We start from the raw sequence: 26434 nt of genomic DNA, 5'->3' as shown, positions 1-26434 counted from the left end.
TGTAGTTGTGGTAATTTTTGAAGAATCTGGATGTCACCATAAAACCTGTAGGTTAGGTTAGCATTCACACAGAGTAAACACTTCAAAATATTTAGCCATGCAATAGACAGTGTAGATCCCCCCCTTTTTTTTTTTTACCACATCAGTAATGAGATTTTACTTTATTGCATTAGACAACACGTTGTAAAAGTCTTAGTGCAGTTATAAGCTTTAATAGCCTCAGAACCGGAAATGTTACAAATGTACAGGAAAAGTCATTTTGCACTTGTCTAGTTTGTGAACTTTGAGCTGTTAAATTTTTAATTTTAATTTTGTTTTGGTTAGCATTTGCCGTTGTATTGGTTTTCTAGGGCTGCCATAACAAAGGGCCGCAAACTGGGTGGCTTAAACGACAGACATTTATGGTCCCGCAGTTCGAGAGCCTAGAAATCCAAGGTGTCAGCAGGGTTGGCTCCTTCTGAGGGCTATGAGGGCAGGATCTGTTCCAGGCGTCTCTCCTTGGCTTGTGGATGGCCATGTTCTCCCTGTGTCTTCACATTGTCTTCCCTCTGTATGTGTCCGTGTCCAGATTTCTTCTTCTTATGAGGATACCAATCAACTGGATTAGAGCCCATTTTGATGACCTCATTTTAATTTGATTGTCCCTGTGAAGACCCCATCTACAAATGAGGTCACATTCTGAAATTCAGGGGGTTAGGACGTAAGCATGAGAACTTTCATGGGAACACAATTCAACCCCTAATAGCCATCTTGGTCTATTTTGCTTTTTTTCCCTCGACCGTGGCTTGGAAGGTTGTATAGGAGTTGCAGTCAGAAACTTGCTAGCGCTGCACTTTTGAGCCAGAAACTGGTTACTCCTCTGAACCTCAGTTTTCTTATCTGCACATGAAGAAATCCTACTTTGAGGGGCTTTTGTGAGATTAGATAGCTACGAGAGGAGTGGCGTTCTTATATAATTAGGTTAACTTGAAATCCAGCCTTTGCTTCACACCAATTTTACATGTTAGGAAGGTTATTTTTTTCTGGGTCTCATTTTCCTCATCTCTAAAACAGGAAAAAGAATGTTTGCCTTGCAGAAGCACATTGTGTAGAATTTTAAATGAGCTCCATGAATATTAGCTAAGTCAGAAATTCTTCTCAAAAAACATTGTGTAAATGGTAAAGGATGACAGCATTTGCTCTTTTCTTCCTTCTTTGTTACTTCTGTGTAATATCCCCAAATTTATGGACCATTCATTCTAGCATTACTCCCAGGTTATTTTATTTTTCTTTATAATATGGTGAGACTTTAGATCTGTAGGACCTTACAAATAGAGCTTTTTTTTTGGTCTTAAACAAAATGACATCAAATACCAAAGGCTAATTTGTGTTTCATGTGTAGTGTCAGCTCCTCCCATCCTGAGTTCACAAGAAAATTCAGTCCTAATGCCCTAAGGCATCTGTTGTATGTAATGAATTCATTTCTGTCCTGTGTATCTAGAATGGTACTAGCTTTTACCATCCTTGGGAGAATTGAAAAAAGAATCACTCAAATTATATTCTGCAGGGCATAATTATCTCATGGAACCCCAGTTGAGAAAGGCTGGATAAATTTTGTGTTCTTTTTAATGACAGTGGACAAAAGCTTCTTTCATTAAAATCCTTCCTGCATCCATGATTTTACTGTGCTTTTTTTTACTTGCTCGCTGATTTTGATGAGGTAGGGAGGAGGCAGCCATTATTTCATTTCACACAGATGGAAGTTGAGCATGAAGATGTCAGGAATTGTCTCCAGAGCCTTCTTGAAATAAGATAATGACAAAGTGGGGAATGCAACACCCGTTCAGCCCAACCACTAGACTACTCCTGTGGGATCAAAGTTTTGAATTATAAAATGGATGTCATGTGTTTTATATAGATTTTGATCCCAAAGAAATCAGATTTGTCTAATGTTATAGAGTACAAAATTGGGATTATGTTACCATGGCAATAGTGTCATTTGAATAAACATTTTTGGAATGCAGTGTGATGACATTATTACCTAATTTACTAATATCCAATAGACAGCCACTGCTATCTGCATAATTCCAAACTTTTTTCTATTAAGACATTCGAGTTTTGTATATACAATTTGGGAGATACTGACTCAGACTTCATCTCTGCTTTTCCTGTTGATGGTTTAAAATTGAGTGTCCTGCAGAACAGACTCAGCTTGCCTTGAAGGCCTACTGCAAACTGGCTTTGCCCACACCTTAATTCCTTCTCATACCAAAACTATGGTGACTATACAGTGACCAATCTGTTGCTTCCTGAAAATGTTTGAACATATCAACCTCTAAATCTTATGCTTATTATTTAAATGCCTTTTACTCTTCTCAAATCAAGATTTTACATATTCTTCAAGATCTCAAATACTGTCAATTTCACGACATGTTTTTTGTCCACTAAGATCGTATTTTCCTCTTCTAAACGTATATGGATGTTGATTGTTTGAACCATTTATTTGCTTCCTGACTCACATTATCATGCTTTTCTAATTTTCACATTCCTATGTTTACAGCCAAGCAGCAAATTCCTTAGAGGCATTGCCCTTGTCTAATCTTCTTTGTGTTTGTCAGGTATTAGCAGGATGGGGATACAGAGAGTTGACATTCAATAAATATTTGTTTATAGATTCTTTGGAACTGTATTTTAACTCTTTGACTTGATCATTAAACAAATTTCTTCCTAACGATCATATGTAAAGAAAAAAAAGAAAACAAGTGCTTCTGAAATCAGGTTATTATTTTGAGCATTTTTACTGCCTTTCACTTGTTTATATGTATACTTTGGAAGGTCCTATACATGAACTAAGCTTGAAGATTGGACAGTAATTTCTTATTAAGACTAAAACTCTAGGGCTTTACAAAATCTGCCTTTGAATAGCCCAGCACTGTGCCCTTCAAAGAAAATACGGTCAGTGTAGCTAACTGGTAGACCCAGCTGACACTGCGTCCCACCATTGGCGCTACCATCACCATCACCTGTGAGTTGGGAAAAACTGCAGATGAGTTTGCTGCAATTTTTGATGCGTCCTACAAAATAAGCTTGTCCTGTACATATTATATATATATCCTTTCACATAAGTCATGAGTATTTAACAAGGTTTTCAATAAAATCTCTTGTGGATACTACTGGAGATGAGGACAATAAACAATTAACAACAAATAAATTACTTATATGATATGTCGATGGTAATACGTGTTATAAAATTGAGCAGTTAGGGAAACTGAGGCAGAGAAGGGGACTGCTTTGGCCAAGGTGAATAAGAAAGTGAGTACTAAAGCTGGTCTAGTCGCTGCCCCTTTCATTGGACTACACCGCTTCTCCTGGACCCAGGGGCCCCTTTTCTTTCTCCGTGTGGTTTCCTTCATCATGTTTCAGTATTTCTTCCTCCTGCTTGGAACTGAAAGGCTACGTCTGATCCTGACTACTGGAAGCCATAAGTCTTTAGATTCTCAGTGCTTTGGGCTGGTCACTTACTTTTTCTGCCTTCTGACAATGTTTCCAAGAGAATTAGAGCTCAGTTCTAATTTATGTGTAACTTTGACTTATGTTATTCTTGTTTTTTTTTTCCTTTTTTGAGGAAGATTTGCCCTGAACTAATATCTGCTGCCAATCCTCCTCTTTTTTCTGAGGGAGTCTGGCCCTGAGCTAACATCTGTGCCCATCTTCTTCTACTTTATATGTGGGACGCCTGCCGCAGCATGGGTTGACAAGAGGTGTGTAGGTTTGCACCAGGGATCTGAATTGGCGAACCCGGGGCTGCCAAAGTGGAACGTGTGAACTTAACCACCGTGCCACCAGGCTGGCCCAACTTAGTTTATTCTTAGTGACCAGTTTTTAAAATTTTCTTCAAAATGCTTTGTGGGGTGGTGGGTGGTTACTAAGCTAAAGTATGCACTGATAAACAGTTTCTAAAAAAACTAAAGTTTTCTCAGCAGAAATTTTTAAAATTTTCATTGCAGCAATCAAATATTCAATTTTATGAATATACCACAATTTATTTATTTAGTCTGATATTGATGACCATTTAGGTTATTTCTAGTTTATACCTCTTTTTTATAGTAACATTGATGTTAATTTCCGGTCTATAACTAGCAATGAAACTGCTGGATGATAGGGTGGTGTATATTTGGTTTTACTAAATACTAAAAAATACTTTTTCAAAGGAATTTTACCAATTTGCACTCCCCTCGGGAGTATATGAGTGTTGATTTGTTCTACAACCTTGCCAATTTGTGGTGGTGTTCAATTTCTAATTTTAAATATTTTGGTGTGTAGCAGTTTCTCAGTGTGATATTAATTTGCATTTATCCAACTACTAACATTGTTGAGCACCTTTTCATATGTTTGGTGGGCATTTGGATATTCTCTTTGTGAATTGCCTGTTCAAGGATTTTATCTCCACCCCCTCCCCTCAAAAGACAGACAATACAATAAAAAGTGGATAGTGTCAGGCCTGTGGTGGATATATGTTTTGCACATATCTTCTTCCACTTTGTGCATTGATCATTCTTAACAATGTCTTTGGATGAGCAGATATTTTTATTTAATTCCAATTTATCAATCTTTATTGTTATTACTTTGTCCTGTTTCAGAACTCTTTGGCTGTCTTAAGGTTATGTAGATATTTTTCTGTTATTTTTCTTTAAGATTTATTGTTTATATTTTATATTTAGGTCTATAATTCATTTGGAAGTGATTTTGTGTATGGTGTGAGGTAGGGGGTCGACTTTTTTTTTTGGTAGAAGATTAGCCCTGAGCTAACTACTGCCAATCCTCTTCTTTTTGCTGAGGAAGACTGGCCCTGAGCTAACATCCATACCCGTCTTCCTCTACTTTATACATGGGATGCCTACCACAGCATGGCTTTTGCCATGTGGTGCCGTGTCCACACCCGGGATCCAAACCGGTGAACTCCAGGCCACTGAGAAGCCGTACACTTGAACTTAACTGCCGTGCCACCGGGCCAGCCCCTCGACATATGTTTCTATTCGTATAGATATCCACTTGACTCAGTACTAGTAATTGAAAAAATTATTCTTTCCCACTTCATTATGAGTACACAGTTGTTTATAAATCAACTGCCTTGATATAGCTGGATATGTTTCTAGACTTATTATTCTGCTCCACTGGTCTGTTTGTCCTTGAGTCGATACTTCACTATCTTAATTTTTGTGGCTTTATATTAAGTGTTGGTAACTGACAGTGTTTCCTTTAATGGGCAGTCTTCAACTTTTGTTCCTCATAAGATTGTCTTGGCTATTCTTGGTTCTTTGTACTTCCTTATAAATTCTAAAGTCAGTTTTTCTATTTCTCAAGAAAAACCTATTGAAATTTATATTGGGATTACTGTGAATTCATAGATCAATTTGGGAAAAATTGACATCTTTATGATAATGAGTTTCAAATCATGAGCATATTATGACCATCCATTTATTTAAGTCATCTTTAACTTATTACTAATGCTATGTAATTTTCTGCATAAAAATATTGTCAACTTTTATTACATTTATTTCTATAATTGAAAATATTGTTGATGTTATAAATAGCACATTTAAATATATTTATTTTCTATTTGTTTGTTGTTACTATATAATGCAGCTGACTTTTTATATTGACTCTATATTCAGCAGCCTTGCTAAATTCACTTATCAGTTTTAATAGTCAGCATGTCTGCTCACTTTTTCACACATTCTAGGGCACTAGTCAAGTTGACTAGCTCTTGTCCAGGGATAGGCACATCCATCATGCTGTCAGAAACTGGCCTGAGGAGCACACACTGAATGTTCAAAATGTCATTCCTTTAAAAAGCTTCGGTGAAAATTTCCCTGCTTTTAGATTATTAACCTAACTGGAATTGTGGACTCTATCCCTGGGCAGAAACTGCTTAAGGAAAACAGCATCTATGGAGATAAAATATTATGCTAACTACTACCTGTCAGTATACTTGGTGAGATCAGTTGAGATCTCAGACACATACATCACTTCACTTATATCACCAGGAAGGAACATCATGCTGGGTGGTTTTAGCCACTGGTTAAAGATATTTTAGAAGAATTTCACTCTCTCTGAGTTATGTGGCAGAAAATATTTATAATCGGAACAAGGGGCAAAGAGGCACGAACAGTTCTGACTTACTGATTTTCCTAAACAATACACTACTTAAAAAATCTGAATGCTAATCACGGTGATTTTACTGGTTGATTGTTGTCAAAAGAGGACCAAATTCATTCAGATGCAGCCAGAAGAAGCCACATCGCCTACCTGAGTATTTAAAGTGGGTAAAGTACTGAAGAAAACATACATTTAAAAAAACCTTTGTTTTGTAGTAGATGAGATAAATATTTAATTCCTTGATGTCATTAGCTTTTGCTATATACTAAACCATCCCAAAACTTAGTACTTTAACCCAACACACAGTTATTTATCTCATGGTTCTCTGGGTCAGCGGTTTGGGCCCGACTCAGCTGGGTGGTCTTGCTGTTGTGAGCCATGCTTGGCTGATCTTTGCTGGGCTTGCTCATGAATCTCTGGTCAGCTGCCAGGTCCTCTGGGGAATGACTGGTTCATGGTGACTCAGCTGGGTAGCTCATCTTTATTCCACGTGGTCTCTCATCCTCCACCAGGCTAGCTTGGGCTTATTCAAATGGTGGTGGTGATGGAGAACACGAGATTAGTAAGTGTGGAAGAGTGCATGCAAGGCTGCTTTCTGAAGTTTCTTGGGCGTCTTGAGGCTCAGGTGAGAATGCACACAGTGTTGCTTCTGCCCTATTCTGTTGGCCAAGGTGAGTGGTAACACCAACCAGAGAGGGAATTAACTCTTCTTAATGTGCAGGGTAAGGTGGCATTTTTTAGTCACTTTCTGTACCCACCATATAAGGAACTATGCATACACGTGGTGTATTTTTTGTGTGTGTGTGAGGAAGATTGGCCCTGAGCTAACATCGTGCCAATCTTCCTCTGTTTTGTATGTGGGATGCTGCCACAGCCTGGATTGATGAGCAGTGTGTAGGTCTGCACCCAGGATCTGAACTCACGAATCCCTGGCCACTGAAGCAGTGCGTGAACCCAATCACTACACCACCAGGCCGGCCCCTCTATAATGTATTTTTAAGACAGAGGTTAAATACTGGTAGTTCCAAGTCTATTTAGGTATCTAATGAGAAAAAGTAAAGAATTAAATGACTTCAGGTTGGGATGTTAAAAACCTCACTTTAATGATGGAGGAAATCCTGGCATGAAGACTAAAGGATGAAATGTAAAAGATAACTAAGACTGAAAAGCTAATTTGAGAAGCTATCCAGCAATTGACTCACAGTAGGACCTAGCTTCTAAATCCCCAAAGAAAGGATTTTTGAATTATTGGAGAGGCCATGTTTTGTATTGGTCTGAATGCCAGTCTACTACTAGGTATTAATATCAATGCTAACATTACAGGGTTTAAAGGAGTCAAAACAAGACTTTGATGTCCCAAACTTCAGAAACTTCTTTTTTTAAGTATGTGTAGAAAGGCTTTCCAGAATCACAGATTTAAAAGTGTGACCACAGAGATCCGGTGTGCCCACCGTTTCTTTGTACATGAAAGCATATTTTTTTTAGTTTTCAGGAACGCAAATGAGAACTACATCAGGTACTTTACTTTTCAAGTAGAAATTCTAAAGCGTGTTAAACTGCTCTATGGGAGAGCCCTGGGACGAAGAAGAAATCCGTTTGGTTTTTTAGGGCCTGTTGCTATATAGGAACAGAGAACGACAATTTAAAACCTTAAAAAGCAGCACATCATTTCTGATTGTTTTAAGCAGAATTGGGAAGAGAGATTGCCATAGGATCCTTGAAAAGTGAAACTGGGAAACTTAAAGAGTCAAAGACTTCACCACATAGTACAATGGCTACGTCCAAATAAACGGATTGGAAATGTCTATAGAGACTCAGAGCAGGGTGGGTGGTGCTGGGAGAATTGCAATTTGAAAACCATTGGCACACAGCCACTGCAGAAGTCGTCTAAATATAAATCAGACCCTGTCACTCCATAGCATAAAGCCCTCCAGTGTCTTCCCATCGCTTTTCAAATGAAACCCAGTCTCTCCAGTGTGGCCTATAGACAGACTCTGTGCAATCCGGGTCCATCCTGTTTTCCCAGCCTGCTGCATGCCACTCTCTGCCTGCCTCTCTGGGCTCCAGCCACACCAAGCTTGTTCCTGCCTCTGAGCCTCTGCCTTGGGTGGTCTGTCCCTTAGCCTGGAAAGCTCTTCTGCAGAGTGTCTTGTCATTCAAGGTCAGGCTCACACCCTACCTCTTCAGGGCCCTTCTCTGCCACCCTATCTAAAGCCTCCTTTCTCCCTTTCCACTGACCAGTTACTCTCTACCCCTTTGCCTTAAAACTTGAGTGTTTAAAGAAATTATTTGTATTTTTCTATCTCCTCACACCAGAATGTATCAGTGACCTTGTTGTCCCGTGCAGTGTCAAGGCTCTTATACCTACCACCCTGCTTGGTATTCAAGAATATTCATGGAGCAAAAGAATGAAGGAATTCATTTTTAAAACAAAAACACAGTTGATGTGTAAAGTTATTCTAGTTCAGCGAGATGGTTCACAATTATAAAATGAAGACATTGTATGAAAATCTCAAAAAACAACACTGTCTTTTCTCCTCTGTGTTACATCATGTTGACATCAGCTGTCACATAGAGCCTTTAACATTTGGTTATGACAGCAAGTATTTGACTCCACAAGGGGGTTGGTAGACAAATCAGTAAAAGTGCTCCTTTTTCTCTATTGTTACCTGAAATAATGTGAAAAAAGTCCAACTGCAGAGAATCTAGGGCAGTGGACCTCCAGTGATTTGTGTGGCCTAGGAAAAAGTTGTAGAACTTCTATTTCTGTTTATTTAATTAATTAATTTTTTGTGAGGAAGATTGGCTCTGAGCTAACGTCTGTGCCAATCTTCCTCTATTTTATGTGGGATGCCACCACAGTGTGGCTTGACAAGTGGTGCTATATCTGCGCCCCGGAACCAAACTTGTGAACCCAGGGCTGCCGAGAAGCGGAATGTGCAAACTTAACCACTACGCCACTGGGCTGGCTCCAATTTCCGTTTATTGTTTATCTTATTTTTAAAAGTTCTAAGTTTGTGTGTTTGCCAGTATATTTACTTCATCAGTACTATAGTAGGAATATATAATATATAAATATATATTTCACATGGATTTTTAAACATGCACTATATTTGTGTCTCGTCTGTATGCACCCTATTTATGTTTGGGATGAATGCAGCAATCTAAAGTGCAAAGTGTGAAAATGATAAAGATTTATGCTATGAATAGTTTTGACCCTAGTGACAGTTGCTGTGGGAGGAAGTGAGAACATTTTCTAAAAGTATAGCTTTTCAGAAGTTTTTTACAAGGTAAAATAATAATACATCATGGTTAAATCTATGTCTTCAAAATATTAAAGGAAACATCCTAAAGGAAAGGGTCAGTCTATTCAGTTTGTGATGGAAACATCATGGGACATACTACGAAAAATAGAGAAGTGCTCAAGAGCTGGCATTTTAATTTGGAGCTTGCTCTTCCACCAAATAATTTGGTATCCTATCCCCTCCCACCCCAACCACTGTCCATCCATGTCTGCCTGCCAGCTTCGCAACCTGCTCACTCCCCAGGCTTGCTTCTACTTCTGTTAGTAACTGGCCACTCCTGTACCTTGGAATGTAAAAATCTGCGTTTCAGAAGACCTCCATGATGATGTCTAAATCCAGCAGAGGCGTTTGGTTGATATTATTATTCGGCATTTCCTTTTCTTTTAGTTGTGTGGGACATTTACTTAAGATTACGATTGGTATGTGGAAAATTTGGTATTGAGAAAGTTATTACATCTAGTTTGCAAGTAGGCTTTTAATGACTTTAAATTCCTTTTTTTGATATCTGTACTGTGTCTTTTGTTTGAGTATTTTATAGAAGTATAATAAAAATGACAGTATTTTATGAAGCCTTTTTCTGGAGGTCTCAAATATATTTTCTAAAAGAGTGACTATGGGAAAAATATTTTTTCATTGCTAGTCTGACATCTTGATATGGGAAATGCATAGTGCTTTTATTGCTAAAGGAAATTTTTGTACTTTATTATCAAATCACTTTGTAATGCCACTGCTTTTGAAAAGTAACCATTGTGTGTCTTCATTTCTCCTTTCTATACGGCCGTGTTGCCCTCAGCAACTTTATAATAAAGTGCACTCAGGTCGGCATCTTTCTGTGTAGGTAACTGTCCTGTGTAACTCTGGGAATTCACCATCTAATACATTCCTACCTATTCCTAATTAGTCAACAGGGATCTTGCTAAAATTTAAACAACAGAGAAAATAACCTCTATAAAAAAGAACTTGATGGTAATATACAAAATAAATATGCCTTAAGGTGGTATAAACATGTGTCTGCATGTTATTAATTCAATTACTAACATGTGAGAATTTAAAAAATCTATTTCTGGTTAATCATTTCTACTTCCAAACACACCTATAAACTCTTTAACTCTAATATACTCAAGTACATAATAAAGTACATAATAATGGGTTATGCAGTTAAAGATTGACCCTTAGGAATTTTTGACTCATGGGATAAACTTTCATTTGTGAATTATTTATCCCTCTAGGACAATAACTCTCAAACACTTTAATCCAGTGAGATCCTCTCATTCTTCCTTGCTACACCCCACTTTTAAGGTTTTCTTCCCCCTTCATTTCGACCAATCCTTATGTTGTCTCTCTGCCAATTAAAGGAGAGACATTTTCTTTATGTTGCTCATTTTAGAATTAATCATGACTTCACCTAAGCTAAGTATCTCCATTATAGTAAGTCAGGAATGCTATACAAGATATAAAATGGGTCTGGGTTCTGAACCCTTCTCTGAGACTAACTAGATGTGTATCCTGAGGTTATTTTTTTTTAAAAGATTTGAAGATTTATTATTATATTATATATATTATATTAATAAAGTACATCAAATTTAGCATTGAAATTTATATGTTTCAAACATATACAAAAATATAGTGACAAGTATAATGAATCTTCCTGTTCGCATTAAGATTCAACAATCAAGTCTTGGCCAATCTTGTTTCATCTATATCTTCACTTAATCTTGTTTTAATAAGAGTATTTTGAGTTAAATCCCTCACATAATCTGTAAATATTATCCTGAGGTTATCAATTCCATATGTCCTTTCACTTCATTCATTGTCTGCCAAATGAGGGGGTTGCCCAAGATAATCTGTAATTTTTTTCTGATTTTTATCAATCTATGGTTTCATTCAAGAAGGGTAGACTAACAATAAAGGAGAGTGCAATATAACTGAATATAATGAATGTGCAGGGTGGGAGAGGAGAGTAAATACTGAATATCTACGATGAATATTTCTTCCCTCTACCTTTCTTTAGGTTATATTTCTATTTGGTTTAATAACCATTTATTTGATTTCTCCACACAGAACCTAGTCTCTCTACCATGTGTGTTCATAGATTTTCAGAGAGACATGGAATTAGTCATGAGGACAACACCAGGAAAGTGAATAGAATATTTTTTAATTCCACGTTCCCCAGCCATTCATGATGGTCTCTCACCATTCCACTTTCTATCTCTGTTGCTGGAAGGGATTTGAAAGAACATTCCTTGGAATTGAGTATTTCTATCCTGGGACTGTTCCCTCCCAGAAGAGCTAAGCTCCCATCATGAGAGATGGGAATCATGTCCATCCACTGACAGACATCAGTGAGATGTCTGCTCCATTTAACAGATTCATTCTTTTAATTGGTGACAGTATTTATGCCACCTAAGCCTGTGAACTGAACTTCCCATAAGGCAAGCCAACTTTGGTTCTAGCTTAGGACAAAAAGGGAAATTTGGGAGTCATCCATAGTGTTTTGACTTCCATGTCCAGAAATTCAAATCTGTTTTGAGTTTATGTACTAAAACTGCACGAGAAACACCTAGAATTTCGTGGGTTTAGAAGACAATGTGCTAGAAACAGACCTTGAAAATCCCCATTTTTTAATTTTAAATTTTCCTCAACATTAATGAACTATCCTAGGACAATATTTCCCAACTTTAGCACTGTTGACATTTCGGTATGGATAATTCTTTGTTGTGGGGGGCTGTAGTGTGCCTTATAAGATATTTAGGACATCCCTCTGCCCCTTAGATGCCATTAGCATTGCCCTTAAACTCCCCTTATTTTGTGACAACAAAAAGATGTCTCCAGACATTGCCAGAGTCCCCTGGGAAGGGGGCAAAATCATTCTCAGTTAAGAACCGCTGGTCCGGAGCTTTGATCGCTCGGAGGATGAAGTCATAGATATAACACCTGTGAGTAGGCAAAATTGGATTCCACTGAGCTCTAGTAATGAAGTATTTAAAAATGATTAAAAGGCGCTTCATTTTGTTTTTAAAATAGTCTCAAGGAAAAAAGTAATCAGTGCTAAAAGGAGTGGGAAGTTGTCCACAAATTTAAAAATTTACTTTTCATAGTAAGTAGATAGCATATATCATGTATTGCTAGATTTCTCTTCCACTATGTGTTGATGGACACTAAACAAATAAAATCAACATGGTAATAACTAGTACCTTATTAACTATAGTATATTGTAAAAGCTAAATGTATTTTAAACAAAAGCATATTTTGTGTGCATTAAAAAGAAACACCCTTTTGATTTTTAAGGAAAATGACAAAGAAAATCAAGTATAGTGAGTTAAGAATGATGGTTTCACATCTGTTTAAAACTGCCCAAAGATTAAAATAGTAGAATTCAGGTTCTGTCATTTGGGTGGGAAGTGGCTGGGTTGCATGTCTGTCTATACGTTGTGAGATTGATCAGTTTCTCACTTCTAAAACGTCTTTTTGGAAGAATGGAAAAAATAGCAAAGTCCCAAAGCATGTTAAATAGGTTTGTACTTTAGTTTTCACTAGCACAATGTAAAACCAGATAGTTATCACGTGCAACAATCATTTAAAGAAATTAGATGCTATGTCTAAAGCTATCCTACTTTTCAAATCAAACAGTTTTATTTGTAGGGGAAAAAGAAAAGGTGGGCAGGAAGATGAGGTTTTTTCCCTGTCTATTAATTTCTCTTGGCATTCTCATTTTTGCTTCCTGAAGGAGAAAGAAACGATCAAAGTTAATAATGTCATTTTGCCATTTGTGAAAGTAACTGATATTTATGTGTGCCTCAAATGCAAAGTTATTTGAAATCTTATAGATAGAGAGATGCTATCAATAGTAATTTGGAAAGTGAATCATACTGTATAAAGCTCAGACAGTTGGCTTTTCTATGTATTAAAACTAAACATATAAAGAACCTTTTATGGTATCCACATTGATAGGTATTGTTTTACTCTTCAGTTATTCTTACAATTCAGTTTATTTCTTCGAAGAATTATTGTGTGCTTACTTACACTCACCCTTGGTGTCTTCATATTAAGTCATAGCCTAAGCCAAAAATGAGATGATTGAGTTATTACTTTGTATTTATATGTCATATTTCATAAACTCTCTCTTGTTTTTTTTTTAATTTATTGTCATGAAAGCGTATTTAGGGCAAAATATAGAAAAAAATTAGAGTTTTTGGTATGATGTGCTATTATGTGAAAGAGTATCGTTTTAAGATTTGAGTTTCTCTCATAATAATAATTACTTATATTCTTTAGATTTGAATACTTTATACAGAGGTGTATTGGGTGTGCAGTTATTTTCCACTGTTTTATTTAATTTAATAATCTCCTTCTATTGCCCTTCTTTTCCTCAGCAATATTTTCCATGATTGACATAGGGGTTTTTGGTGCTGCATGTAATATTTAAGAATATGTTTCCCATATTCCTCACTAATATTAATTAATTGAGTGCAGCCATTTTATAAAAACTATACAAATTATTTCACGTGAATGTGTAGAAATATGCTTGTCTTTCCCGTCTATGGAATGTGGTGTGTCTTTGCTGGCAGAAGTTCTGATTTCTGTTATATCCCAAACAGGGACTTTTATTAGTGAGAAACATAACTCTTCTAGCTATGATATGAAACACCGATTTTTCCTTTTACTAACAAATACTTCTATTTTGGACATTTTCCAGTGGTCCATTTGACCACTTATTGATCCTCCCTTTACATTCAATGAAATAATTTAAAAAAATGAAACAATTTTTTTTGACAAGGGTAAGGGACAGGGATGGGGAAGTGAGTGACCCAAAGGTTAAGTGGATTTCCTCACATAACACCATGAATATTTAGAGTCTTAATTGTTGGGAAGCCAAGGACTTCTCACTTCATTGTTTCAGTCTACAACCCAGAAAACCTAGACCTTGTTAATAGCTATGCTGTTGAGTGCTGTTGAAACATGTAGCTATAGTCTGTGCTGTCCAAAAGGGCAGCTGCTGGCCACACATGGCGATTTAAACGTAAATTAAATTTAAGTACAATCAAATGCTTACTTCCCGTTTTCACTAGCTATGTTTAAAAGTGGTCAATTGTTAGTGCAGATAAAGAACATTTCTCTCCTGCAGAAAGTTTTATTGACCAACTCTGGAGGATACTTGTCCTAGACCATGATAAAATATTTAGGGGGCTATCTTCTCTTGGAAAATCCTCATGAATAAGTGAAATGGTGAAAGTTTATTTTTGTTTTCTTTTTTCTTTGCGTGTCCTTGTGTTGTCACTGTGTGCTGAGGGCACAGAGAATTCACAGGGTGCCCTCAGGAGTCTCCACCATGCTTGCTATGAACACCAGGCCCTTCTACTCCTTCTAGCTGCAACCACAGCAGCCTGCTTTCCTCAGTTTTACGAATAGCAGTTTCCTGGTAGCACATCTTGTATGCAAGTGATCGGTCACATTAAATGATTGGAAATCTGTGTTAGACAATTTATAGAGGCCTGATTGGTTTGGGAGGTTGATGAAAAGAAGTCACAGCATTTGGGGACTTTCTCCTTACCCCACCATCTCTCCAACTTAAAGGATATAAGCTCAGGTTAAATAGCATTATGATGTTATTGCTTCTAAGATGTCTAGAATTGAGAGTATGGGGTTGTTATAAGACAGACAGAAGCAAAATGTTTAGAGATAAACAGTGATATCCAGTTTTCTAGTGACAGCACTAATTTTTGTTTTTAAGTTCTTATGGAGATTTTTTTCCTGTGAGGAAGATTGGCCCTGAGCTAACATCTGTTGCCAATCTTCCTCTTTTTGCTTGAGAAAGATGGTCACTGAGCTGACATCTGTGTCAGTCTTCCTCTATTTTATGTGGGATGCCACCACAGTGTGGCTTGACAAGTGGTGCTAGGTCCATGGTCGAGATCCGAACCGGTGAACAAGGGCTGCCTAAGTGGAATGTGCGAACTTAACTACTACGCCACCAGGCTGGCCCCTGGAGATTTTTTTGTTTTAATGCTTAATTCTTTCCCTTTCTGTCCCTCTTTTCAGAATAATGATTTGATCCTTTCACTTCCTCCTTGGGTGACCAATGCTATTTTTAAAAATTATTTTTAAAATTATGATCTCATGGATTTTAATATGTTGCGCTTCAGTTCCTTGCAGTTATTCTTCTTTTTGCCACTCAGATTTTCTACATTTGGCTGATGGGAGCCTCATCACCTTGGCTTCTGTTTTGGATATAATCTAGTCGTTCCAGAAATCTTCCTTGCTTCCTGGTATGACAAGATGTTCCACACTCGTTTTGTGCATTTCCTACGTAAAACCTGCAACCACTCATTTCTCTAAGCGACTGTTTGGATATTTTTAAAAGATGAAATCTCCATTTTGCCTTTTTTTCTTTTATTTTAACACAATCTACAGAAATGCATACCAACAATACAGAAAGCTAAAAAAAAATCCTTCAGCATTCATATTAATTTGAATATGGGTATACATATTACAGAAAAGGGTTACAACGTTAAATTGAAGAGAAAGAGTTGGCTAGGGGTCAGCATATGTGATCACTTGAAGCAGTGATTTGTGCAGACTTTTGGGCAAGGGTACTTTTTGTCGTTCCATTTCAAATTATATTGCATCCACTGGCCCTCTGAACTGTTAGCTTCTCTAACCACACATGTACGTAAATACAAAAGTAGATACTCAGCTATCTGGAAATCAACAAAATTATTGTTTCTTAAGATTTTTGTGCTGTGAGAAATAAACAACCAGAGAGTTTTAAAATTTATTTTATTTTGAACTGATCTAGATGGTTTAGTTTTATCTGCATGTCCCAGTTAATGAAAGGGCAAGGCAAATAAAAATCTCACAGTGAGTTAGCCTCTGCTGAGGGCTATTGGACAAATGCAGAGTAATTTGTGATGTAAGCTAAACCATGGTACTTTTACTATCTCTGAATCCCTTGTCTTGCTCTTCTCATTGCAGTGCTTGGCAATCCTTTCTCGAGGCTAATGGAAACTACTTGTAATAGTCACTCAGCTTCATTATTTTCACTGTTAATGTTTCCTTAAAAATCCATTTCCCATATTTCTAAAATTGAAGTTCCACCTTACTGATATGCAAGCCAGCATTTCCCTCTTGGCAATGTTTCTATGTAATAAACAAGGTACGCAGTGGAGACTGGCTGGAATGAACATCTAGATTAGGCTTTATCTTCACACCTCCGATCCCCTGTTTTCATATCTTGGCCAAGGGCATAGCCCCTTTAAGTATAAATATGGACGTCTGTATCTGTGTTCATGTCTAGGTCCCTGTCAGTGTTCCGGGTCCGGAGGTAACATTTGTAGGTTCATTTGGAAGAATTTGGTCTTCTTATGCTACTTCAGTCGAGTACGGGGAAAAAGCCCAATCACCTCTTCCCTGAGAGAGCATTTCATACATCTCCATCTCTGTGATCGCACCGAGTCATTATGTAGCAGTTGGCTCTGATACGCTTGCACAGACACAAATTGAGTCCGACAGGACTGATGTCTCCTGGACTTTGCTGTCATTTGAAATGCTGGCATGAGGACAGGAGCGGTGAAAGGGGGAGGGTGCCAGAGCTGGTTCCTATAGCACTTTTCCTATGAAGTTTTGAGAATTTTAACATTTGATAGCTATGAACTGCTTGATAAGTTGTTTTCCAGATGAGATTGATAACAATGGCTGATCTGGAGCAGCTGGCTAGCTTTTGGTTTCAAGTAAATGCGTTTCAATGTGCAACTTGCTTCTTCATGCCACCCACAAATCTGTTAAAAAGGAAAAAATAAGGCTATCTAGTGGAATGGTAATTAGAATGATTTCCCCCCTTCTTTTTAGTTTTATCTTTCCTCATTCAAACCACTCATGCATAGTAATGAAAAAGATAATATCTTTAAAAACTTTTTACTCTCATGCTCCAGCTCAGTTTCAGAAAAGACACACTGTAGTATCTGCGTTACAATACTTTTTAAAAGTACAAGTTATTTTAGTGGATTAGGTTATTTCTGGATATCTCTAGTATTTCCTGTCAAGAATGTTGTATGTGTTGCAAATATGCCAATAAACAAAACTTAAAGGTGTGCTCTTTGATTTTGCAGAAGAATTCTAATTGTCTTTCTCAAGTTCTTCTCGCAGTGATAGAGGAAGCAATAGCGTTCAATATTCTCTCTCTCTCTCAAGGGCCTACTCTGTAAGATGCTGTGATAGATTTATTGAAGGCTCTATAGGAACAATTATTTATCACCTGAAGAGTCATACTTCACATTATTGCTTGGAGCCAGTCATCGCTTCCCTTCTTTTCCATTCCCACCAGGGCCACCATCAGTCTTATGGTCTGTGTTACTTTTCACCTGGGACTCCTGCTATGGCCTAATAGTATTCTCTAAATCATCCCATATTCAGCTGTCAGTTAATCTTCCCAAAGCTTACTCCCATATTGTTCCTCTGCTCCAAAACATTAAACAGCTCTCATTGTGGTTTGCTGAATAAAGACTGGTTGACTTAGATTGGCATGCATGGCTTTCTGTGACATATTTTTTTAAAGGCCTGAGCCATTTTCTTTGGCCTCATCTTGTTTTGATTTCCTAATGGAGCCATCACACCAACCCAGTGGTCTCAGTGTGGTCCCTGGACCAGCTGCATCAGCATCATCCAGAAACTTGTTAGAAATGCAGATTCTTGGACTCCACCAAGATCTGCGAAACTACAAACTCTAGGGGTGCTTCCCCACTGTTTTAGCAAGCCTTCCAGATGGTTCTGATGTGAATAGACATTTGGGCAGCCCTGCTCCACGCTAACCAGGCAATTCTCCTTTTCCAAAGTTCCTTGCCCTGCCTTTGCAAAGAATTCCTGGAATGCCTTTCCCTCTTGGTAAAATCATCCTATCCTCCAAGGGCCAGTTTGAGACGTTGCCTTTTCCATAATGCCATTCCTGATCCTATCTTGTATCTCATTATTTGGTTTTCCTTCCTGGCACTGATCACTTATTAACTTGACTAGTCATCTCACTTATCTGTTTTATTTTCCCTATGAAACTGGAAACTCACAGAGGATGTAATCTGACTCATTTTTTACCTCGCGACACTTTGTGCTAAGTGGCATTTCTGATGTCTTGCACCCAGTAGGCTCTCTAAAAATAGTTTGTGGCTTATTGATTTTACATAAAAGATTGAGAAAACTAAGCCATTGCCCAGGAGACATATAAAAATCCTGTGAAATCAAAGAGGCTCATGCTAACTATTGTTTTGACTTATTGATGCCAAACTAGACTTGAACATTGATGTGTCTTCAGGGAAGAAGCCAAATGTGCTAGTGTAAAAAATTCTAACCTCTATTATTTAGCTGGAGAAGTTGAATTATCCCTGTCATTTCACCTGGTGCCAAGAAAGCAGCTTCCATTATTCTGTCAATAACAGACTTTTATCCTGCGTGGTGGAGCTTCTCCTAAATCTTTCTTATAGCATCGGAGTGCTTTCTTCCATCAATGTATTCTTGTAGTTTTTCATAAGAAGTGACAGTTTCTTCTCAGAGAGCGTTGCCCAAAAGGTGGCATAAGCAGAGAGTGAAATTCAAGGTAGTTGGCTTTAGGATGGCCTGAAAATGGGAAAAAGATATGCTAGGGTGCCACATTTTACGAACCAAGTTATTTGCTTGCTAATACCTAATACAGAGACATCTTGGTTACAATTTGTCATGTGTTTACAATGGATTGTGTCTCTCATGCTGATTGTGATGGAACAAGGGGAAAAGAGTGAGAAATCTAAGCGTCCTTCTGTTTTCTTCCCTTTCTTTTCTCTTCCTCTCCCCTTCAGGCTCTGAAAGTGTTCCAGCTGAAATTTCAGATCGGACAGACTCGCTGCGGCTTCAGAGGCAGTGATTCCAAGCTGCCAGCGCATGCTGCTGCCAAGCTGCAGGATGGTGCACGTAGCCAGGCCGCTGCTGCTGCTCCTCGCTGTCTTCCTCCGCGCGGATGCTGAGAGTAAGCCATTCTCCCCTGCTCTAGGGGGCTGTGACCATAATGAGCAGTTTTGTTTGCAGTTGGCACCAGGCTCGGGGCCTCTGAATACGTTTCCTTTGGATGTAAATCCTGAAACACTGTGGGATCCTCCTTGGCTACCAGCCAGCCTTTGAAAGAGATTATTGATGTGACTTCCTTACCGTTTCCTCCCTCTCTTAATGCCCCTTTTTTGTGCATCTAACTGCTCCTACTGTTTTGTCTTTCTCTCTCTCTCTTTTTTTTTGGTACTCTTACCAGCCTGGTGGCAGAGATTTTATGAGAGCAATGACATAAACTCTAACTGGGGTTAACCAGTTGGTGTTGCCAATAAGTAAACATTGCTCAGACTCATTAGAAATTTCTTTAGTTTTGTGGATATTTCTATGTTTAGAAAAATGCGCAATGTCACATTGAGCCCAATTAAACTTCCAAGCCCCTTGTAGCTGTCAGAGCAGCTGTTCTAATGTACTGTTTCCGACAGCTGTCGTCGACTACAGTATTCAAACAAATCAAGCAGAACTGACAACTTTGTGCCTGGATGAAGGGTGTGGAAGTGTGAAGAGAATTTTGTGGAATACAGACACCAAAGTTTGGATTATTGGACTCAATTTATAAAACTGAGATTGTGGTCAATTAGCTTGCCAATTAATGAGAAGATCATGTCTCCTTCATCATTAGGAAATCATTAAGTCTACCTTGTTTGCATGTGTTTCTTTTCCCTTCTGTCCAGTGGACTTTTGGAAGAGAGAGTATTGGAAAAAGGCATGTCTCCCGCTTGTGCTCACCGACATGTCTGGTTCCTGGGTAGTGGCGTAGCTCAGATGAGATTTGGCCATTCTCTTTGGGAGTCCCCTGGCAGTATTAAAATGTGTAACATCTGCAGTCATTAACTTTTCCCTCCACTGACTATTTCAGTGAGATTAAATTTGATTCATGTTAAGGATGTTTCAAAGACAAAGATCCTGTGTCCTGTTGGCCCCTACCTATTAATTGCATTTTACAAGAATTTCCGCAATGGCAGCCAATTTCTTTGTTTAAATAGGGACTTGTTTTCTAAAGAGAGCTTTCCAGGAGCGAAAGGAATAATGTTAGTAATAGGATACATATGGAACATGCATGTTTTAAGCACAACATTCTCTAGTTAATAATGTATATAGTCTTCTAATTAGCACTTGGGAGTGTGGGTTTAAGGTGAAGCCAAGAAATTTCTAGTACAATGCCAGCAAATAATTAACTGAGAAAAGGCTCAAATGAAAGATGCTTGTGTTATTTTAAAGCCGTTTATGTCAAAATCAATTTTAAAGTTAAAAATCTAAATTTAGTTTATTAAAGAAATCAAGCATATGACTTTATTTTTCTCTTTTGGCCAGAGTCAAAAAGTAAGTTGTTTTACGATTGTTAATTTCTGGCAAATGCATATTAAGACCCTGGGAATCCACTTCAGTATCAGATCACAGTTAGAGGTTTTCTTAAAGTTACTAGACATAATTATCATATATCCATGAAATTATCCTTCCAGATAAGTAAAAATGTTCTACTGAGCAGCTGTGCTTTTGCTTAATTCTCTGGTGGTAAGTGACAGATAGATGTCAAGAATTTAGGAACAAGTACTTTTAAAATTATGTTTTAAAACAATCTATATTACAGGTGATAATCACCACCCCCTCCTTCTCCTGCTCCTTGCTTTCTCCCTTTGCCTCACCTTCTTTTTCATCACACTTCCTATATGAAAGAGCCTTAAAAAAAAAACAAAAGCTTGAGTTAGCTATTTTTAGTTAAATTAAGATATTTACCATTTATATATCAGCTTTCAACCTCAAGATGTAATCTGAGAAAGAATCCATTCTCTCTCACTCTTCCCATCGCAGCTAAAAAGAGACAGACTTATTCCTTGCCAAATTAATTTTGTTTAATTTTGCCTTTGTCCACTCAGCCTTGATTTAGTATATTTTCCCTTTACCAGATTCATTTGGCGTTGTTGAATAGCATGTGTAACCTGAGCATTCCTGGTAAAAGAGGAAAAATTAGCCATATTTTTTTAGGTATATTTTAAAAGAAGTAAGAGAATCCCTTAATAATCTACTGGAGGATATTCGTGGTACATGAAAGCACACGGTAGAGTTGGAGATACAATTTTAGTCACTAAGAATGTGTAAAGAACAATTGATGAAATAGGATCTTGATGTAACCTGTTAAATTGTGCTGTTGCCTTCTCTTAAAACACTGAAAAAATCAAGACATAAGTGGCACTGAAGATAAATTTGGTTTCCTCACCATCATATAAAGCTAATATTTCTCAGGGTTCCATTACCTGGACCGCTGGTTTGTCTCCCTATGCTTTCATTAGTACACCTGGCCATATTCGTTTTTCCTTTTATCTAACGGTGTTTTGTATTCATACAAGGGATGACGAGTTAAATTTCAAAATTTAATGTAGCTTGTTGGAAGCGTTTGTGATCTATGGAATACTTAAAAGAAAATTTTTTTTCTCTTTTGAAGAAGAAGACTATATGGGGGTGGGGAATGGGAAGAAGCCGCTCTAGCTGACCTTGTTAATTTAATGTGTTCACCTCACTGCCTTTTGAAATGATTAACTCCAAAGAACCAAGGAATCAGGATTATGACCTGCTGTGTGGAATGCCACAGCAAAGTGCTGGGTGTGATGTTGCATTAAGTAGAAGAGCTTTTGTGAGCCTTGGTTCAAACCCAGGTTGAAAAATTGTGATAATATCCCTTTAGCAGAAAATTATAGTCTCTGCCATTACTGATTTAAAATGCCCTACAGATCCCCACCATGATTTTAAAAGGCTAGATGTGTGCATGGATCTTGTTTCTTTTCATTCCTATGTCTTGAATGCTTGAAATGATTTTGCTTGTTTTCTCTTGAATGCATGTACACTTTGAAGAGCTGTGGTCTCAGGGAAGAGTCAAGTGTGACTTCTGTTTGAGCACTAGGAGTGGCTCTTCCTCATGCCCAGCCAACCAGTTTTCTGTAGTGGTCTAATGGAGGTGAATTCTGTGATAATATGCATGCAAATTCAGGATGAATTTAGATTACATTTGTGTAAACCTGGGGCGAATATTTTTCTTTCGGCTGAGTCTTCATAATAGTTGCTGTTAATATTTTGTAGCTTTAGTTTGCTATTTACCTGTCATTTATTGTTTTTGTTTTTTAACTAGATGCAGGCCAACAACCTGCTGTTAGCACGTTTTTTCATCAAACCAGTTTCACTTTAAAGAAATCGCTTACAGCTTACTGGTACATTCTAGAGCTGAGTTTACGCTTGGCCACTATAATTGGACCTGAGTATTTACTGGATCTTCTTTAGAAACACAGTTCTTGGTAGTTTAATTCCTCAGATGGTTTAGTTCCTCCGTTTTCTATTGCTTTTTGCCGTTTTTCCGTCTTGGATGGCGAACATTCCCTTGCTCTCCTTCCTTATTGTTAAGGAATCTTCCTGTGGTTCCTGTCTACTCACTATGTAGTAGTTCCCCTGTATCCGCGGTTTTGCTTTGCGTGGTTTCAGTTACCTGCGATCAACCATGATTTGAAGATATTAAATGGAAAATTCCAGAAATAAACAATTCATAAGTTCTAATTTTTGTGCTGTTCTGAGGTAGTGTTATGAAATCTCACGTGGTCCTGCCTCGTTCTGCCAGGGACATGAATCATCCCTTTGTTGGATCCCCAACCATTGACATTGTCTGCCCCTGACATCCAACCATTAACATCATCATGGCTTGATGATTTCCTTCTGACATGTCGTCAGAAGGCCAATAATAGCCTAACCGCTACATCACACTCACTTCATCTCATCACATAGGCATTATATCATCTCACATCCTCATAAGAAGATGGGTGAGTACAATACAATCAGATATTTTGAGAGAGAGGTAGAGATCACATTCACATAACTTTTATTACAGTATATTGTTATAATTGTTCTATTTTATAATTGTTGTTAATCTCATACTGTGCCTAATTTATCAATTAAACTTTATCATATGTATGTATGTATGGGAAAAAACAGTATATATAGGGTTCAGTACTATCTGCGATTTTAGGCATCCACTGGGGGTCTTGGATAAGGGGGGACTACTGTATTTCTGTCCTATGTGAAAACAATTAGGTTCTTTTTCTCCCTTGGGTGTTATATCACTATATCCAGTGGAACTTGTCTATTTCTCTAATATTAGAGAATAGAGTGACATCTCTACTGTAAAATAACCATTTCGTCCTTCCGTATTTTCTGATGGGCAGAATAAGGTAATGGTTAAGAAAGGGAGCTCTGCAGCCAGAGTCTGGTTTTAAGTTGTGGCTGTCCTTTTGTAATCTGGAGCACGATACATCCTGTTCTTTCCCTCAGTTTCCCTATCTTTAAGATATGGATGATGGTAATGATGATGGTGGTGTAGGATAGGACTTACTCTTGGGTTTTGTGAGGATGAAATGAGTTAATGTAAAACACAGATCAGCAAGATGACTTATGCTAGGTGTTTAATAAATATTAGCTGTTATTACATTATTATTCAAAAGCATTCAGCCAACATTTTTATTGAGCACTTGTATTAGCTACTATATCCAACTTCTTTTATTTAGCTATAGATTCTCAAAATTTGGGTGATTGATAAACCAGGTTTCTTGGCAGTATGTTGAAGTCCCCAGCTTGCTTCTCTGTACGGTCCTATACATAGGAGATTCTGATGAACTCTTGTCCCAGGAATTAAACTGAAGATCAAAATGGGAAAATATGAAGCATATCTGCTTTAGCCAAGTTTAAGAAAAAGCTCCCTGGGGGCCAGCCCATTGGTGTAGGGGTTAAGTTCTCACTCTCTGCTTTGGTGGCCCAGGGTTTGTGGGTTCAGATCTTGGCGTAGACCTAGCACCATTCATCAAGCCATGCTGTGGTGGCATCCCACATAAAATAGAGGGAGACTGGCACAGATGTTAGCTCAGCAGCAATCTTCCTCAAGCAAAAAGTGGAAGATTGGCCATAGATGGTAGCTCAGGGCTGATCTTCCTCACCAAAAATAAAAAAAGGAAAAAAGGCAAAAAGCTCCCCTCTCAGAATTAACAATTTAAAATTAATTTGGCTTGGTTCTAATGGATAATGGAAAGTGTTCCCATCTTTCTGTTCCGTTGCTTCTTGTAATGCATTTTCTTGAGCTGCTCAAAGGAAGAGCAATAGATATTTACCATAAGCAGCTACAGTGATATATGAACTGGGGGTCCAGAAAGCTGGAGGTGGAGGTAAGCATAGTAAGGAAGAGAGTGAGTAGCTTTTGATATGGCTAGAAATTATTCTGTAAGAAAAATGATTGGATTGACGGGCAGGATCAATGATTCCTTCTGCATTTTGCAGAAATGGCTTCTGAGAAGTAGCGTAAGTCAAATAGTTAGACTTTCCAAAATAAAGTTAGGAATAGAAAGACTGTCTTTCTTATGTCATCAAGTGCATACCTCCCAGCAGACAGGGCCATTTCGCACTGAGAACATTCATAATCTCATTAAACATGTCTTTTTGTTTTTATTTTAGATTATACATGTTTGGGTATTTATTTATTTATATCACAAACCATTTAACCATCTTTTAAAAGGCACATAGCTTGGGATGATGAAAATGTTGTAAAATTAGATTGAGGTGATGGTATTAATTGAGTATAAACATACTAAATGTCTTCAGATTGTATACTTTATAAGGATGAACTGTATGGTATGTGAGTTAGATCACACGAAAACTATTTAAAGAAGAAAATATGAATTTCCATTTAGCCCAGCTCTTTGGCTGGCTTTCCTTTGGTATACACAGCCTGAAAGGTAAGTGTGCTGGTTTCTTCAGACCAGTTAGAATGACATGCTCATTGAGCAGAGCGGGGAGAAAGCCAGTTCACTTCATGCTTATCAATGCCTTCCTCATTTTTCTTTTCTCTGAATTTAGAGGTGTGGCAAAATGAAAACCTTGCTTCTCCCTCCTCCCTCCTCCCCTCACTCTAAAGGAGCTAAATTAGCAGCATCCAGCTGTCTGCAAGAAAAATGTTCCGGCTCTTTGACTGATTCTTTAGCCCCATTGCGGAGTTTTCTGTGGCTTTCTGAATTAATTGCTCCCAGCAGAGCTGTACCTACCTAGTAAAGTTAAAAATATGTCACAAAATCAACAAATGTGTATACTTCAAAGCATTTTATTGGGTATAGAGGGGCTGACTTTTTTTTTTAATCTGAAGTGTGACATATTGGTTATTTCTGATCTCTGTTTGTAATGAAACTCTAAGCTCAAAGGATGGAACAGTGTCTATAATATTTGTGAATTACTGCTTGTTATTGCTAATAGCCTGGTGGTATATGATTAATCATTTCCTCATTTATTTCCCTTCACATTCTTAGTTTCTTTAATTTTCCTCACTTAGTTACTATTTCAAATAACCTTGATTTGTTTGCGAGCTCCCACTCTCCTGCCCATGTTATCCTGCTTTGGTTAATTCAGAAGACCCTCAACCAGCAGCCATCTTGAAATAAAGAGTCAAAGAGAAAAGTACTGGTGGTTGGGTGGAAACCAATTCTCTTACCTATAATTTTGTCTTTTCTCTTTTCCTCAGTTTGCTTTAGCTTCATTTATTCATTCACCAAACTAGTGTGTGTATATGTGTGTGTGTGTCCTTGTGTGAACACCTGTTTCATAAAATGCTTTGTGCAAAATGGTGGAGATATAAAGACTTAAAGAAGTATGGTCTCATAGCAGCTTGTAGTGTACCTTCAGAATTCATAGCTCACTTTTCAGAACTCTCTCAGGCAGTATTCTTAGACTTTATCTCTGGGCACAAAGTAGCGCTTAAGAATATGGACTCAGGGGCTGACCCGTGGCTGAGTGGTTAAGTTTGCACACTCCACTTTGGCAGTGGTCCACTTCTAGCAGAACTAGAATATACAACTATGGAGGAGGAGGAGAAGAAGAAGAAGAAGAAGAAGAAGAAGAAGAAGAAGAAGAAGAAG

The 26434-nt window shown here is 37.8% G+C and overlaps 1 protein-coding gene across 1 annotated transcript in view; it reads left to right on the top strand.

Moving 5' to 3' along the window:
• LOC124240799 (translation initiation factor IF-2-like) overlaps positions 1-26434 on the top strand; it is a 197009-nt gene that overhangs the window by 88044 nt on the left and 82531 nt on the right. The window contains exon 3 of the mRNA XM_046663899.1: positions 19262-19428. Within this exon, the coding sequence (XP_046519855.1) occupies positions 19262-19426 (165 nt within the window). The 3' untranslated portion in view covers positions 19427-19428. The remainder of the gene's footprint in view (positions 1-19261; positions 19429-26434) is intronic.

This window comes from Equus quagga, chromosome 6, assembly GCF_021613505.1.
Source record: "Equus quagga isolate Etosha38 chromosome 6, UCLA_HA_Equagga_1.0, whole genome shotgun sequence".
Lineage (NCBI taxonomy): Eukaryota > Metazoa > Chordata > Mammalia > Perissodactyla > Equidae > Equus > Equus quagga.
This window is presented reverse-complemented; position numbering and strand designations above follow the sequence as displayed.